The sequence below is a fragment of the Tribolium madens genome, unplaced genomic scaffold, assembly GCF_015345945.1.
Source record: "Tribolium madens isolate multiple individuals breed KSU strain unplaced genomic scaffold, Tmad_KSU_1.1 Scaffold_71;HRSCAF=194;Tcas5.2_LG6, whole genome shotgun sequence".
Taxonomy (NCBI): domain Eukaryota; kingdom Metazoa; phylum Arthropoda; class Insecta; order Coleoptera; family Tenebrionidae; genus Tribolium; species Tribolium madens.
The window spans coordinates 8508490-8524912 of record NW_025401041.1 but is presented as its reverse complement, the minus strand read 5'-3'; the positions used below and the strand labels follow the sequence as shown (position 1 = coordinate 8524912).

The 16423-nt window shown below is 29.7% G+C and overlaps 3 protein-coding genes across 3 annotated transcripts in view; 2 read left to right on the top strand and 1 right to left on the bottom strand.

The window, feature by feature from the left end:
* The window catches only part of LOC123008634 (DNA-binding protein Ets97D), a 3595-nt gene extending 2562 nt beyond the window's left edge, over window positions 1-1033 (top strand). The window contains exon 4 of the mRNA XM_044404551.1: window positions 250-1033. Coding sequence (XP_044260486.1) covers window positions 250-1019 — 770 coding nt within the window. The 3' untranslated portion in view covers window positions 1020-1033. The remainder of the gene's footprint in view (window positions 1-249) is intronic.
* Window positions 1034-3029: 1996 nt separating this feature from the next.
* LOC123008597 (translational activator of cytochrome c oxidase 1) lies at window positions 3030-4087 on the top strand. Its single transcript, XM_044404476.1, has 3 exons — window positions 3030-3296; window positions 3354-3507; window positions 3559-4087. The coding sequence occupies exons 1-3, from the start codon at window positions 3110-3112 to the stop codon at window positions 3995-3997; spliced, it is 780 nt and encodes a 259-aa protein (XP_044260411.1). The 5' UTR covers window positions 3030-3109; the 3' UTR covers window positions 3998-4087.
* The window catches only part of LOC123008595 (relaxin receptor 2), a 47446-nt gene continuing 34898 nt past the window's right edge, over window positions 3876-16423 (bottom strand). The window contains exons 15-21 of the mRNA XM_044404473.1: window positions 13816-13932; window positions 13536-13768; window positions 9844-10100; window positions 4608-4839; window positions 4446-4558; window positions 4269-4400; window positions 3876-4223 (exon numbers count right to left, since the gene is read on the bottom strand). Coding sequence (XP_044260408.1) covers window positions 4161-4223; window positions 4269-4400; window positions 4446-4558; window positions 4608-4839; window positions 9844-10100; window positions 13536-13768; window positions 13816-13932 — 1147 coding nt within the window. The 3' untranslated portion in view covers window positions 3876-4160. The remainder of the gene's footprint in view (window positions 4224-4268; window positions 4401-4445; window positions 4559-4607; window positions 4840-9843; window positions 10101-13535; window positions 13769-13815; window positions 13933-16423) is intronic.

Below are 16423 nucleotides of genomic sequence, written 5' to 3'. Positions count from 1 at the left end.
TATACTTATTATAAAAAAAAATTTGGGTAATACATAGTTATTATATCATAACAAACTAGATTACTTTTTTTAGACAGAATTCCTCGGAAGTATTTTTTTAAGTATTTAAAAATCAAAGCTGCGCAAATATTTTACAAAAATTTTTAGGTTTTTATTGCAAATTACAAAAATCCCTAGAACTAGGGAAAAATTCCCTAATCTGGCATCACTGACCATAAGACTTGTCAGTTGTCACAATTTCAATTTCAGATGAGTTAAATCAAAGTGAGCGGTGCGAAGCCCCGCCCCCTAAAGCCGTCGTCCAATGGCAAGTCGATTTGGCGTACAAGAAAGAGCAAGACCGTTTGAAAATCCCTCACGATCCAATGGAATGGTCCCAAGTGCATGTCCGTCATTGGGTGCAATGGGCCGTCCGTCAATTTAACTTGCCCAACATAAAACTATCTGATTGGTCAATGACAGGGCGCGAATTATACGATTTAAACGTCGGCGATTTTCAAAAAATCGTTCCATACGATCCTGGTGATGTTTTTTGGACTCATCTTGAATTATTGCGAAAAATGAAAGTCGTCGCGACGAAAAAAGAAGAACGCGGGGAACCCCAGGTGATGAAACAAAGACGAATCGATCGTGTGATGAATAATTACGCATCAGCGGTGACTTATTTTGAGAATAAGTCGGGGAATAACGGACAGATTCAATTGTGGCAGTTTTTGTTAGAGTTGTTGACGAGTAAAGAGTATAAATCGGTGATACATTGGACGGGGAATGACGGAGAATTTAAGTTGAAGAATCCACAATTGGTGGCGCAGTTGTGGGGCGAGAGGAAGAACAAACCGGCGATGAATTATGAAAAGTTGTCACGTGCTTTGAGGTATTATTATGACGGGGATATGATTTCGAAAGTTCATGGGGAGAGATTTGTTTATAAATTTGTCTGTGATTTGAAAGAAATGTTGGGTTATGATGCGAGAGAATTGTCCAATTTGATCAACTATGGAAATCCTTTAATTAAATAAACGTTTTTATTACATTATTGTATTATTTGTTGACGCACATTACAGGAACCTACTTTGCCGACATTGATTATTTGTGTCATTAAATAGTGATTTTGCTGATTTAATTTACAATTTATTAGTTTGTTTTAATAAAATTCCCATTACTTCACTTCACAGAAATCTGCTTTATCAGCAGAGGTGAAATTTCACCAAATCTGGTGATTTTTATGTCAGTCTAGTGATTTGATGAAAACTTGTAAAAATTCCAATATTTTTTTTTCGAACATTTTTCACTTTATTATTTCGTCAAAAAAGCGAAAAATTGCCAAATTGGTTAAAAATAGTTCTGTTTGTTTTTTACAAGATTTTACTAGACAGGATCGAAAATGACAATTTATTTTTGTCTACTTTTTCAGCTAGAAACACAATTATTTCGCAAAATTTCGGTAAAAACCGGCCAAAAATCTAACGTTATTTTTGTCTTTTAAGCACATTTTTGACATAAAAGCAAAAAAGTTCGTTGAAGTAATAAAAAAAATTACAAAATTAAATCGAAATTTGATATTATTTTTAGTTTGTTTCGCTCGACTCCTTTCGTTTTTGAACCATTTATTTTGCAAAATCTTATTCAAACACGCTATAAATCACAAAAACTTTTAATATTGTTGTTATTTTGTTTATTTCACTCGATTTTTGTACTAAATAAGCCGAGAATATTTTTAGCAGGTTTTTGTACTACAATCTACGATTTTTTGCGAAAATTTTAGCTCGTTTTTCAGCTAGAAACACAATTATTTTGCAAAATTTTATTAAAAACAAGCCAAAAAACACAGAATTAGGCCGAAAATGATAATTTTTTTCTTTTTCGAAGGTTCAAAAGCAGATTTTTAGATATTTTTTGTTATAAAAAAATATTANTTTTAGGCTCTAGGTATAACTTACTTGTTCATTTTACACACCTAAAAATCAAAAGGATTAATATTGATGTTATTTTGACTGTTTTACTCGATTTAACTAATTTTTGAGCAAAATTAAGACAAAAATAATACAAGCCGAGAAATTACAAAATTTGGCCGGAAATGCTTTTAAGCACGTTTTTGTACTAAAATCTCATGTTTTTCAAACTAAAAAATCAAGAAATTAAGTCGAGGATTACATAATTTTTGCGTTTTTGCACGTTTTTCAGCTAGAAACGCAATTATTTCGCAAAATTTTGTTGAAAACAAGCCGAAAAATCGCAGAATTAGGCCAAAAAGCATGCCATTTTTGCTTTTTTCAAGAGCTTAAGCAGTGGGGGGCGATTTTGTGCTTTTTGTTTGAATATAGATTTGATCTTTATTTGTCAAAAATTAATCAAACAATCTCCAAATTAAGTCTAAACTGGTGCTTTTTTTACATTGTTTGAGTGTTGAGGTAGGTTTTTATGTTAACAACTTAGTTTTTTGCGGAATTTTGATAAATTGAACCGAAAAATCGAAATAGGCCGAAAATCATATCAAAAAAATTACTAAAATACCCAATTTGTGCCTTTTTTGAGCAATTTAGCATGTTTTTAAGGAATTAGGGCGATAGGGGTTTTATTTTTTTCGCGTTAAAGTGAGTTTTTAAGTTACAAATGCAATTAATTCTCAAAATAAAGTACAACATTGCCAAATTAGATCTAGAAACGCCTGATTTTCGCTTAGTTTTATGAATTTAGAGGGTTTTTTACCGAGAAACTTACCAAATCGAAAAGTAATCTATAAAAAATGCAAAACTAAGCCGAAATTGCGTTATTTTTGTGGTTTTTATTAATTTAGATCGTTTTTTGCCGAGGAATTCGCCAAAGTCCAAAAAATTGTAAAATTGGGTCAAAATTTCGTTGTTTTTTGTTCGTTTCTGTTAATTTAGAGCGTTTTTATATTAAAACTCGCAAAATTTAAAGGTTTTTTGCCAAAATAAAGTGGAAAATTGCTGAAACACAAATCGTAATTTGGTGAAAATTTGGGCTCCGATCTGGTGAATTTTATGTTTTTAATCTGGCACCTCTGATTAAACTGTCATTTCTGTCAAATTTTGTGGTTAGTTTAGTGCCCCGTTTTGACCAAAAACACCACCAAATCAGCCCTAATATGTTTAAACACTTGACAAGAGTCTGTTTGCGCCTCCCTAGTGCATTAGAGACAACAAATTTGACATTTTACCGATTTGCGGGTCATTCAAAATGGCAAAATATTCGACACATTAAGGGGGCTAAAGACGCCGAACGCTCTCTCCTCTTCACGAAACTCAGTCGCCAAATGAAAGTTGCAATTCAAGGTAAATAGGTACAGTAGTTCGCATTTTGTTTAACATAACCTCACTTTGGTAATTTAGAGGGTGGCTCAATCGATATAAAAAAAAATCTAAAATTGGAAAATGTAATCGAGCAAGCAAAACGGGCAAACATGCCCACAGCCACCATCCAGAGTGTGTTGAGAAGCTGCGAACAAGACAAGTCAAACAGCAAGTCTCATTTAATTGAAATAAAGTGTTTTTTTTTAGGGTTTTTTGGTGATTTATTTTCATTGTGTTTTTGTAGGGGCCCTGGGGGTTGCATAATCTTGTGTGAGGTGTTTACGAGTAATTTGCACGCGTTGAAACAGAACATTTCGACGATTTTGAAAAAACACAAAGGGAAATATAGTGATGGGGGCGGAATGCATTTGTTTGAGGAGAAGGGGGTTATCGTGGCTGAAATGAGCGAGTTGGAGGAGGCCACCGATCATGCTATTGAAGTGGGGGCTGAGGATGTCAAAGACACTGGGGGCTATCTGGAATTCACTTGTGGGGCCTCAAGTCTAAATAAAGTTGTCTCCGGGTTGGAGAAATTCAACTATAGGATTAAAAGTGCCAGTGTTGAGTTTATTCCACTCAAGGTACAAGAATTGAGCGATGAGGACTTGAAAATTTGTGCTAGTTTGTATGAAAAATTAGAGGGGCTGTCTGAGGTTGTGAGACTCTCGGATAATATTGCATAGTTTATTTTTCACACCAATCACAGATTTCTTAAAATTATTGTAAATATAAAAAATACACTTATTGTTACTATTTACAAGTTTTGAAACGTATTTCCCCATTTTTTTTTAACATTTAAACAACCTTGATTAACACTAATAGGAAAAAATACGTTTAGTACAATTATCAGACAGCTGTGGGGGCCCTTTTCCAACTATTTTTGCTCGTTGTGAGACTACTCTGTGTTCCCTGAAACCAAATTTCATTTCCTTTCCAGTTTTGCCTCAAACCTACCCTGTAACTCATAACCCGTCTCGTGCTGCCACCTTTCGGAAAAACCCCAAAACTTAAACTGAAACCCGATTCGGACGTGGAATGTGGTTCAGCTCTTCGTTTTCGTATGCAAGAATTTAAAATTTTCCTCATCTGAAATCACTAAATCGGTAAGTGGCATAATAGGCTAGTACGGACCTGTTTTTTGAATATAGTCGTGGTGAGGGTGTACAGGACCGGATTCAGGGCTGAATTGATTGGTAGAATGAAAATCGCAAGCCAGGCGTACAAATCTTGCGGGATTGGATAACCTGTCAAAAATACTTGTCACTAGTGTCATTTTGGGGGATTTTTAGTTACCTGCGAGCGCTACCAACTTGACGACTATAACAGGAACCCAACATAAACAATCGGTGAAAATAATTATACCGAATCTTTGGGCTACTTTATCGCGTTCTTGACTTTGACGGGTTGATCGACATGCGACGCCGCTTGCTATGATTTCGTTTATCATACGCATGTAAGCGTAACAAATGAATGTTAGGGCTAATGCGTTGACTAGCATGAACATTGCTGCGGAATATTCCCAACCCTGTAGAAAAAAATATTGAGTGAACTATATTTTTTTTCAATTTTGTTGTGAAAAGCAACCATTATATAGTTGTCAAATGTGTCAAAATAATGTCAAATATGACATTATTTTATCACTAGTGTTAAAAAGTGTGACATTAAGAAAACAAATAACACTATTTTCATAGCAACGCCACGACCTAGTATGATTTTGGAAAATTATTGAAATTACAGATTTTAAATTCGAATTTGATGCTTTTCACAACCAAATTGGAAAAAATCTTGCATAAAACACGATTCAAAATGGCTGTTTTTAGTGTTTTTTGCACATGTCTAGTAAAAAACACGCTCATTTTGCAACTTGTTTTTTTAAACTTTTTTTATCATAGACTATTTTGGTTGAGATAAACGAAATTTAAAACTTTTATTTCTATTGATTGTTTTTTTGAATGATTTTGAAAGAGTTTTTATTTTATCTTTTGATTTCCAAGTGTTACATTTTTCGTAGTATTTATTATTCTATTTTGTATAACATGTTTTTGTGTTTGTAATAAAATATGTATTTTTAAACAGCGATGAGGTTGTCCCTTTCTAAAAAAATTCGTAACGACGATGTTACATTCAGTGAACAAACTTAAAAAGTGACAAATTTTATCGGTTTTATACAGGGTGTTCCGGCTAAACCTCACATTAGAAATATTGGGAGTTCTAATAATGATATTTATCTAAAATTTTGTCTATAGCCATAATCGGTTAGGTTCTGCTCAATGAAACTATTTTCAAGATGGTGGCACTTCCTGTTACACCGGAAATGAGTATTAACTTCGTTATTTTAAATAGAAACTTATGTTTTTTATTGCGTTTTTGGATTAATCAAGTGATTTTGGGAGAATTTTTATTATACTTCCCTATACCTAAATTTGACCGTTTTCGAAATATTCAGACTTTTTTGATTTTTTTTTAATTTGCATCATCTTCTCCAAAAATCGATAATTCTACCATTTTTAATTATTTTAATTAGCGCTATCGAAGCGATAAAATTTTTCTAATGTTAAATTGTTCCAGAAAAAAATTCAATAAAGCAGTAGTAAATAAGTGTTTAAAAGTTCATTAGTTATCTCCCTTTTCATCACGCAAAATCTTTCTCGATCCATTATCCCACGTGAAAACAGAAGCTAATTTTATTTTTATTACAGTTGAAAACTTGCAAGGATTGAAGTATCTGTTATATCTCTAAGGACAATGTAATTTAAACTTGTCGATAAATTTTAATGACGTCCTCTTTTATTACGCTTTTATTTTTGATAAAAAGTATTTTTGTTGACAAATAAAGGAGATCAAATCTAAATCCTTGTTGTAACCTTGTCGTCTCGAGAAAATCGCCTTTTCTTTTTATTACTTTTATTTTTTTCAACAGTTTGCTTTTAATTAAGTCGGTTATGGGACGTTTTCCGCCCTGCATAATAAAACCTCCCCATTAAAGAAAACTCCAATTAGTATCACGTTTCGAAACAAGCTCTAATTGTCAACACTAAGTTTTTTATCCCTTTTTAGGGTCAAATACTCGACATACAACATAAATAACAAAACTCGAGTTTTTCGAATATGAAATTTTCATAATGCGATTTTAATAAAATTCACATTTGTATGACACTATTCAAATTTGTGGCGATGGTTGCGATTTACGATGTCGGAAAATATTCCCTTGACAAAAGAAATTTTCCCGTAAGAAAAGCAGCTGCTTCTATTGAAAAATCGGTCGGAATTAAGTCGATTCCGCCTCGGGGGTAATGGAATTGGAGAATTTTATTAAAATTAGGGCAAAAGTTGCTCGCGTGGAGGAGATTAGCCACATTGCTGCAAGTTGGCTCATTTAAAACTATTAAAAAAAAATAATTAAAACCGATACCAAACTTTAATAATAAAATCCGGTTTTGCTCAACTCGAAAAAAAATAATAATAATGTTCCAGTTACTGTAATATTACTTTTGAATTTAATTTCGCATAAAATGTCTAGTATTTTTTTATTAAATCCGGATTGTAATACTTACATCCGATTTTAGGTCCGAATCAGCGGTTTATTGCAAATTTTATTACGGTTTTATTGAATTTTCAGCTTTGGGAACGTAAAACTATTTTGCGGGGTTGTGTGTTTTAATTTTTGAAAACGCAGAAAGTTTTGTGTGGTTTGAAAATCACTAATATTGCCAATTATTTCAGTAATTTTGATGGAAATTTTGCGGTAAATAGTGTGTCAGAAATTAATTTTGCAAGTTTGTTAAATTTATTTGGTTTAGTGATAGAAAATATAATAATAATTAGGAGAAATCAGAAAAAATCATTAGAAAATTAGAAGAAATCAAAAAAAATTAAGAAAAATTACTGGAAATTGTAGGAAATTTTGAGAAACAGAGAAAAACAGAGAGAATCGGAAGTTTATAAAAGAAATTTAAGGAAATCTCCAGAATTAGAGAAAACATCCGTTTCTTTGCAAATTAAAAGAAATCTTGAGAAAATACAGAAAATTAGAGGAATTTAAGAGAAAATTAGACGAAATTATCACGAAATATAGGAGAAAATAACACGAAATTAGAAAACTCATTAGAGAATTAAGAAAATCAAGGGAATTCAGAGAGAAAATTATGAGAAAATCGTTTATTTGTTGCCAAATTAAAAAAAGTGTTGAGAAAATGAAGAAAAATCAAAGAAAATAAGACGAAACCGGAAGAATCCATTGGGGAATCAGAAAGATTCAGGAAAAATCAAAAGAAATCATGAGAAAATTGGTAACTTAGAAGAAATCAAAGGAATTTAGGAGAAATCAAAGGAGAAACTAGGACAAATCTGTGGAAATTTGAAAAAGCTCAGAAGGAATTTAAGAGAAATAAGAGATAATCAGAAAAAAATTAGACTAAATTTTCAGGAAATAAAATAAGACGAAATCAGAAAAAAACATTATGGAATCAAGAAAATCAGGAAAAATCAAGGGAATTCAGAGAAAATCATGAAAAAATTCTCAAGAAAATAAAACGAAATCAGAAGAATTTCTTGGAAAATCAGAAAGAATCACGAAACATCAAAGGAGATCATGAGAAAATTGGTAAATTAGGAGAAATCTTGAAGAAATGAAAGGAATTTAGGAGAAATCAAAGGAAATTTAGAAAAACTAGAAGAAATCAGAAAAAAGGAATCACAGAAAACAAAAAAAATAAAAGAAATCACGAGAAAATTAAAGGTAATTTTAATAAATTCAGAGAAAGACATGAGAGAATCAGAATTTAAAAGAAATTAAAGGAAATCGGAAAAAAATCAGGAGAAATTAGAGGAAATCACTAAAAAGTGAACAAATAATTAAATAATTGTAATTAATTTTGCCCTGTAAAATGTCAGTTAACAACTATTTTGCTTCTTCAAATGACATAGAACAGATTTTTTTTCTTGAAGAAATAGTAGATTATATACCGAGATGGAAAGTGTTTCATATGATGAAGTAACGACCACCAAAATTTGTATACTATTTTATTCACAATCATTCTCTTTAAACAACAGAAAGCCAATACAAGATTTATCAAATTTTGAAAAATATTATAGTATTATGACAGTTCAGGTTGGGAAGTGGTCACTTCTTTAGTGGCCATTTCCCAACTTGAAATGACATATTACATATCAATTGATAAGGAAATCATCACTTCCCAACCTGAACTGTATATTTTCTATCAATTAACTTCAAACTTTTCACAGGCAAAGTAATTTGATTATTACTTTATAATTATGAATAAATCAATTTTAAATTAAGATTTTTTATTTTGGGAATAAACTTTAGTGTTTTAATAATTGTTTTTCTATTTTGTGTCTGAAAGAAAGTTTATTTCGATATCAAAAGCGATGCTTTAATGAGCTATTTCAACACCAATCCGGGTACTGAAATAGACTAGCACAATTTACTTTCTAGAGGTTGGTAATGGTGATTTTCAGCGGCGTTTTGAGCGATTTCTCTTATTTCATGAAATATTTGCAATATTAATCGTTAATTAAACAAAATTTTGAAAAATATTTAAAGCTTTACACTTCTAAAATCGATTTTTTTTTAACTTTGTAACATTTATTACCATCCAAAGTTTCTAAATTTTGAAAAATTGTCTTTTAATTTAGTCTAATTTTCTCTGATTATCTCTTATTCCTCTGATTTTTTTCTGATTTTATTAAGATTTGTTTTAAATCAGAGGAAATCATAAGAAAATCTTTTATTTGTTGTCATGAGAAAATCAGATGAAATCAGAAAAAATCAGGAAAAATCAAAGGAAATCATGACACTTAAGGCAAAAGTTTCTAAATTTTGAAAAAATGTCTTTTATGTTAAAAAAGCAGGTAAAACGCGCATAAAAAAATGTTTCATAAGTCATTTGTGGGAACTCGTTTTTTATAAAACTCGCACTATGCTGCTCGTTTCACAAAACTTGGCCGGTGGAAGAAAGTTTTGACAACAGATAAAATTTATAATTTTTTTAACATAATTGTAACATTTTCAATAAATATTTTTGTACATTTTTAAAATGTGTTTATGCATTTATCTTTGGAAAACAATAAATAAAAATTGTTTTTTATTTAAGACAAAAATTATTAGTATGGTAGTAATCTCAAAAGTTTAAGCAATTAATTAAAATAAAAAATATTTTGGCATCGCCCCTTTACAACTTTTAAATATTTATTAACTTATTTCCAAGAAAAGAAATGGTAGTTTACTCAAAAAAAAAAAATTGCACAGCAACAATTCATATAACAAGCTTGTTGTCTAAAAAAAAATGTGGTACGTTTCCTTTAAAAAAAAATGTTACTATGTTTATCGCGTAAGTATAATGAATTAATTAATATTTAATTTTTTTTTTTGAATAGCATTTTTATAGCCATTGCACACCTATAAATTTATTTGCCAAAAAAATTGATAGTTTCGCCAGAATAAAATCGTTTCCAGACTTTTGAACGATCCTGTATACTATTTAATACATAACATCCCCCAATTACTCACCTTGGCATAGGGCTCGTGTATGTGCAGCGGCAAACACACCCCATTATTGCCGTAGAATTCATCCCCAAAATAGCCCTCGGATAGCGGTGCCAAAGCCACAGCCGCCGCTATACTCCACAGAACGATAAGGGTGAAAGCGGCCGTTTTCGGTGAGGGTTGTTTTCTAGCTAAGGGTTGCGTTACCGAAACAAATCGGTCCCACGTCACCAACGTGAGGATGAGAACAGACGATTCGCATGAGAGGGTGCTCAAAAAACCTGCGAATTGTTGACAGAACACTTTAAGTGGGAAAATAAATCGATAATTAATTTTTTTTCCCACAAATTGAATAAAAATTTTTTTCTTCGGCCTAGAACATACAGTTATTATCGATTTGTAATTTATGCGGTCAGTTTTGGTCCCTAGAGAGCTTTCACAAAGCGTGCTATAATTAATGCTATTAAATCTTGCTTTTGTTAATTATAGTTGATTGCGATAATAAACTATTATCGAATAACGCCACGAAAAATTAATAAATTGGGTACAAATTGAACTTTGAACTTTCGGGAGTTGATTAGTTGGTAATCTGAAACAGGATTTTTTAATAAAAAAGATTTTGTGGTAATAATTTGAAGACAAAGCAAATTTTTTCACAATACAAGGAATTAGTCCGTGTTTTGTCATTTTTTTTAATAATCAAATCGATTGTTCCCTTTTATGTTTCGGCCAATTTGGCCGCTTTCCAACAAATATGATAGTCGGCAAAAATCTCAAAGGTCACCTTAACCATCATCTATTATTCTTGGAAGCTCGTCAACGTTGCGGTTTAATTTAATAATTAATTTGTACGTCATCATGGATAATTGACAAGTGAACAAATTTTATTTTTTTTATTAACTACTTAATTAATTTCAACTCTATTAAGAAAAATCGATAATTTACGCACTTAAAGAGTCGGTTTAATTAGTTTTACTTTAATTGTTTTGAGAGAAAGTGAAACTGGAAAATGTTTTTCATCATAAAATTGTGATTTATGCCTTGTTTTGACATGTTTTCGATTATTTGAAACTTTTATCGATTGAAAAATTGCCAAGAGAAGATTTATAGCTTTGGAAAACCATTTTCTATATTTAAACTTAGGGCAAATGTATCGAATTTTAATTTCCATCAAATTTCAATTCATTTTTTAACAATTACATAAGTTGTGAAAAATGCAAAATAAAAAATAACATTAGTTTGTGAAATAAATGATAGTCCTATAAAACTTCCTTTGGCATATACAGGGTGATACAGTTTTATAAGAAAATAAAATCAGAAGGAATCACAGAAAACCAAAAAAAAAAAAAATGAAAGAAATCAGGGTGCACCAGAACTCGCGCCCCAGAGAAAAATAGGTAAAAATAGGTAAGATACCATGAACATGAAAATAATGTTAAAAAAATTATACCTATAAAAATTTCGATATTATGAGTTTAAATTTTGCACTTAATTTTTCAAGTTTTCTTATTACAAGCGGAAACAATGTATTTGTTTATTTATTTAAAAAAAATCAAGAAAAAATAAAAGAAATTATATAAGAAGTCTTGAGAAACAGAAAAAACGGAAAGAATCGGAAGAATTTAAAATGAATTAAAGAAGATCAGGAAAAATTAGAGAAAATTATTGAGGAATCAAGGAAAATCATAAACAATGAAGGGAAATCATCCGTTTCTTTGCAAATTAAAAGAAATCTTGAGAAAATCATAAAAAATTAGAGGATTTTAAGATAAATAAGAGATAATCAGAGAAAATTAGACGAAATTTTAAGACAATCAGGAAATATCGTAGAAAATAAGACGAAATCAGAAAAAATCATTAGGGAATCAAGAAAATCAGAAAAAATCAAGGGAATTTAAAGAAAATTTAAAAAATTATTTGTTTTCAAATTCCTGAAAAAATCAAGAAAAATCAGATAAAATAAGACGAAACCAGAAAAATTCATTGGAAAAAAAAATCAGAAAGAATCAGGAAAAATCAAAGGAAATTATGAGAAAATTGGTAAATTAGAAGAAATCTTGAAGAATTCAAAGGAATTTTGGAGAAAGGAGAAACTAAGAGAAATCTGTTTAAATCAGAAAAAATCAGAAGGTATCACAGAAGATCAAAAAAAAATTAAAGAAATTATGAAAAAATTAAATGAAATTTTGCAAAATTTAGAGAGACATGGGAGAATCAAAGGAATTTAAAAGAAATTAAAGGAAATCTGAAAAATTCTAAAGAAGTTAGAGGAAATCACTAGAAAGTCAATAAATAATTAAATAAATGTAATTAATTTTGCCCTGTAAAATGTCAGTTAACAACTATTTTGCTTCTTCAAATAACTTAGAGCAGATTTTTTTTTCTTGAAGAAATAGTAGATTATATACCGAGGTGGAAAGTGTTTCATATGATGAAGTAACGACCACCAAAATTTGTATACTATTTTATTCACAATCATTCTCTTTAAACAACAGAAAGCCAATACAAGATTTATCAAATTTTGAAAAATATTATAGTATTATGACAGTTCAGGTTGGGAAGTGGTCACTTCTTTAGTGGCCATTTCCCAACTCGAAATGACACATTACATATCAACTGATCACTTCCCAACCTGAACTGTATATTTTCTATCAATTAACTTCAAACTTTTCACAGGCAAAGTAATTTGATTATTACTTTATAATTATGAATAAATCAAATTTCAAATTAAGATTTTTTATTTTGGGAATAAACTTTAGTGTTTTAATAATTGTTTTTCTATTTTACGTCTGAAAGAAAGTTTATTTCAGTATCAAAACCGATGCTTTAATGACCCATTTTAACACCAATTCGGGTACTGAAATAAACTAGCACAATTTACTTTTTAGAGGTTGGTAATGGTGATTTTCAGCGGCGTTTTGAGCGATTTCTCTTATTTCAGGTGGTGTTCATGAAATATTTGCAATATTCATTGTTAATTCAGCTTGACACTTCGAAAATCGAATTTTTCAAACTTTGTGACATTTAATACCAACCACCACTTTATTAGAGCAAATGTTTCTAAATACTGAAGAATTGTCTTCTAATTTTCTCTGATTATCTCTTATTTCTTTTAAATTATTCTGATTTTTTTATGATTTTATCAAGATTTCTTTTAATTAAAAATCAAGGGAATTCACAGAAAATCCTGAGAAAATCTTTTATTTGTTGTCATGAGAAAATCAGATGAAATCAGGAAATCATGACACTTCGAAAATTATTACCAACCACCACCTTATTAAGGCAAAAGTTTCTAAATTTTGAAACAATTTTTTTTCAATTACTTTTTTACTGAAAAATACAACCACTCTATTAAAAAATAACATTAATTTGTCAAGTAAATGATACTCTTATCAAACTTTTTTTTGGATATACAGGGTGATAAAGTTTAAAAAAAAATGAAAAAATTCAAATTAGTTACTCGGGTGTATAATATGGTTGCAACATTGCAAAATATTAAGAAAACACTCTGTACAACATTGTTATAGCACTTAAACCACATATTATTTATTTTTTAAATAATAAATAATAAACTGAATGTAAAAAATTTAGAATTGTGTTTTGATCATTTTTGTATTTTTCTAATATTTTCCAAAAATCATAAAAAGTCAATGTTAATTTTTTTTATACTAAGCACAACCGTATCATGAAATTAATTATTTAATTAATTAACTCACCGCAAAAATTGCACACATAGCTGTGCCTCCAGGAGTACTGATATCTCAAATACTCCCCTCTGTAATGCTGATCGGCAATTGCAATCGCAAACAGATACACCCCCATGAGGAGGTCTGAAAGTGCCAAATTGCGAAGATAGAGGGAATGAACGACGTTGTTGGTGGGTGCGAGTAAACGCCCTAACAATACGATCAAATTTCCAGTACAACCGATCACTCCCATTATCCAGACACTGAAAAAAATCTGGATAAAGGAATAAGAGAGCTTGAAAGCTCTTACCTGGTCCTCAAAACGATGTTATCCAACAGGTGATACTGGCTTGAGATACCGTCGCCTTTCGGATTGCAATCGCGGACGTGGAGGGCGCTTTCGCAAAGCTCGAAGCGGTCGAAATAACTAATTTTCAATTATTTTTTATCATCAAAAAGTGTGAGATTTTATGAGATTATTGAGGCTTTTTTTGGTAATAATAATAACTTTACATTAAGTAATGATAAAATTATAATAGAAAACATTAAAAAAGAATACTAAATGACTAACTCAACGAAACTTTTAGAAAACGCTTGAAACTATTAAAGGATTTAAAATTAAAAAAGTCCAACTTGACACTGTACATGTTACAAATTCTTAAAAGATGATTTAGAGGAGAATTAAACAGATAATTATTGTGTGCAAACGAAATTTTGAATAATTGGTTTGATCTACTATTATACTGTGGAACGTGAAAATTAATTAAATTTAGTATTGAAGAATCATTAATCAAATTATTTAAAAGTTTATAAACAAAACATAATGCCTGATATCTTCTTCTAATTTCAAGTGTAGGAAGAGACAAATAATTTAATGAAATATTGTAATTATCTTGCACATAATAAGGCAGCAACCATTTTATATATTTAAAAAACTTAAACTGTATTGCTTCAAGCCTACCAACATGAATTTTGTAATGCGGATTCCAGATTATCGAATGGAATTAAAATTTCTAAAATCACGACAATAACGTTTTATGCAGCCAAGTGCCTTAWTAGCTCTACAAATGATAAATTCAAGGTGTTGAAMAAAAGTTAATTTASTATCAAGTAATATACCTAAATCTCTCACAGACTGTTTTACTGTAATTTTTGTACTATTAATGAAATAATTCGGTAGGGTTGGAGAGATTTTCCTGCTGAAAACAATAAACTGACACTTTTCAACATTTAAAAACATTTTGTTATTTGCACACCAGTCTTGTAACTTATTTAAATCAGATTGTAATACAGAAATGTCACGAGATTTTTTAAAGGCTCAAAATTGTTTCTTTGGAAGCTTTAAGTTTCTAGTTTTGAGATTTTTTTGCCAAAATTTTTTCTGTGCTACGGTTCTAAGTAATAGAGAAAAAAAGTCTAAATTTTCTTGTTTTTTTTGGTCCACAGACGTGGGTTTTTTTTTTAGTTAAGTCGGCCGGATAGCATGTTTGTTCACCTTTAATCTGCGTTTTTTATATTCTTTTTACGTCAATTTTTCGCTGAGATATCTGATTTTAAATGGAAAAGGATTCTTTTATCTTTGATCATCGATATGTCAGGAACCAATGACCACAGAGAGATGATAAGAATAGTGTTAAAAACTGGAATAAATGTCTTACAAGGTCCTTTTATAATTTTTTGAAAAATATATTTTTTTTCAAACATTTTTTACCAAAGTTGAATCAGACCATAATTCATGGGATACAGGCTGTTCTAATAAAAACGAACTAGGAAGAATTTGCAAAAAAAACGAAACAGGTTAATTTTGTTTAGAATCAGCCTTGTTTTGTAATAATAATTTTTGTAACTTTTTTGTTAAATTACTGTTTTTTTTCTTATAAATTATTTGTTTTTATTACTATTTATTCAAAGGTGTGTTGCTGAGAGTAATCATGCAATTTGTTCTTTTTTTTCTAAATCGAAAGATTAATTTCAACGTAAACTAGATTGCAAATGCATTTGTCTACTCTTCTAAAAATCAAATTTTTTGAAACTTCCTTTCTTCAACAAGTTCAAAATAGTCGTTCTTCGTTAAAAAGAATAGACTTATGTTATTTCTCATAATTTTTCAAAAATAACGTAATTTTTTTCTCAAATATTCTAAAAATACTGTTTTTCTAACTAATTTTTTTCATTTAAAATGTAGAAATTAACACATATTTTTTCTTTCAAACAAAAGTTTGACCATGACCATAGGGAGAATATAAAAATAGTGTTAAAAACTGGAATAAATGTCTTACAAGGTCCTTTTATAATTTTTTGAAAAATATATTGTTTTTCAAACTCAACATTTTTTTTCCAAAATTGAATCAGACCATCCATTCATGGGATACAGGCTGTTCTAATAAAAACGAACTAGAAAAAATTTGCAAAAAAAAACGAAACAGGTTAATTTTGTTTAGAAACAGCTTTGTTTTGTACTAATAATTTTTGTAACTTTTTTGTTAATTTTTTCAAGAATTCTTTTTTTTTTTTCTTATAAATTATTTGTTTTTATTACTATTTATTTAAAGTTGCGTTGCTGAGAGAAATCATGCAATTTGTTGTTTTTTTTCTAAATCGAATTATTAATTTTAACGTAAACCAGATTTCAAATACATTTGTCTACACTTCTAAAAATCAAATTTTTTGAAACTTCCTTTCTTCAACAAGTTCAAAATAGTCGTTCTTCGTTAAAAAGAAAGAATTGACGTTAGACTTATGTTATTTCTCATAATTTTTCAAAAAAAACGTAATTTTTTTCTCAAATATTCTAAAAATACTGTTTTTGCTAACTAATTTTTTTCATTTAAAGTGTAGAAATGAACACATATTTCTTATTTCAAACAGAAGTTTTTCAACGTAAACCATGTTTTAGCGATTTTTATCCACTTTTTTGT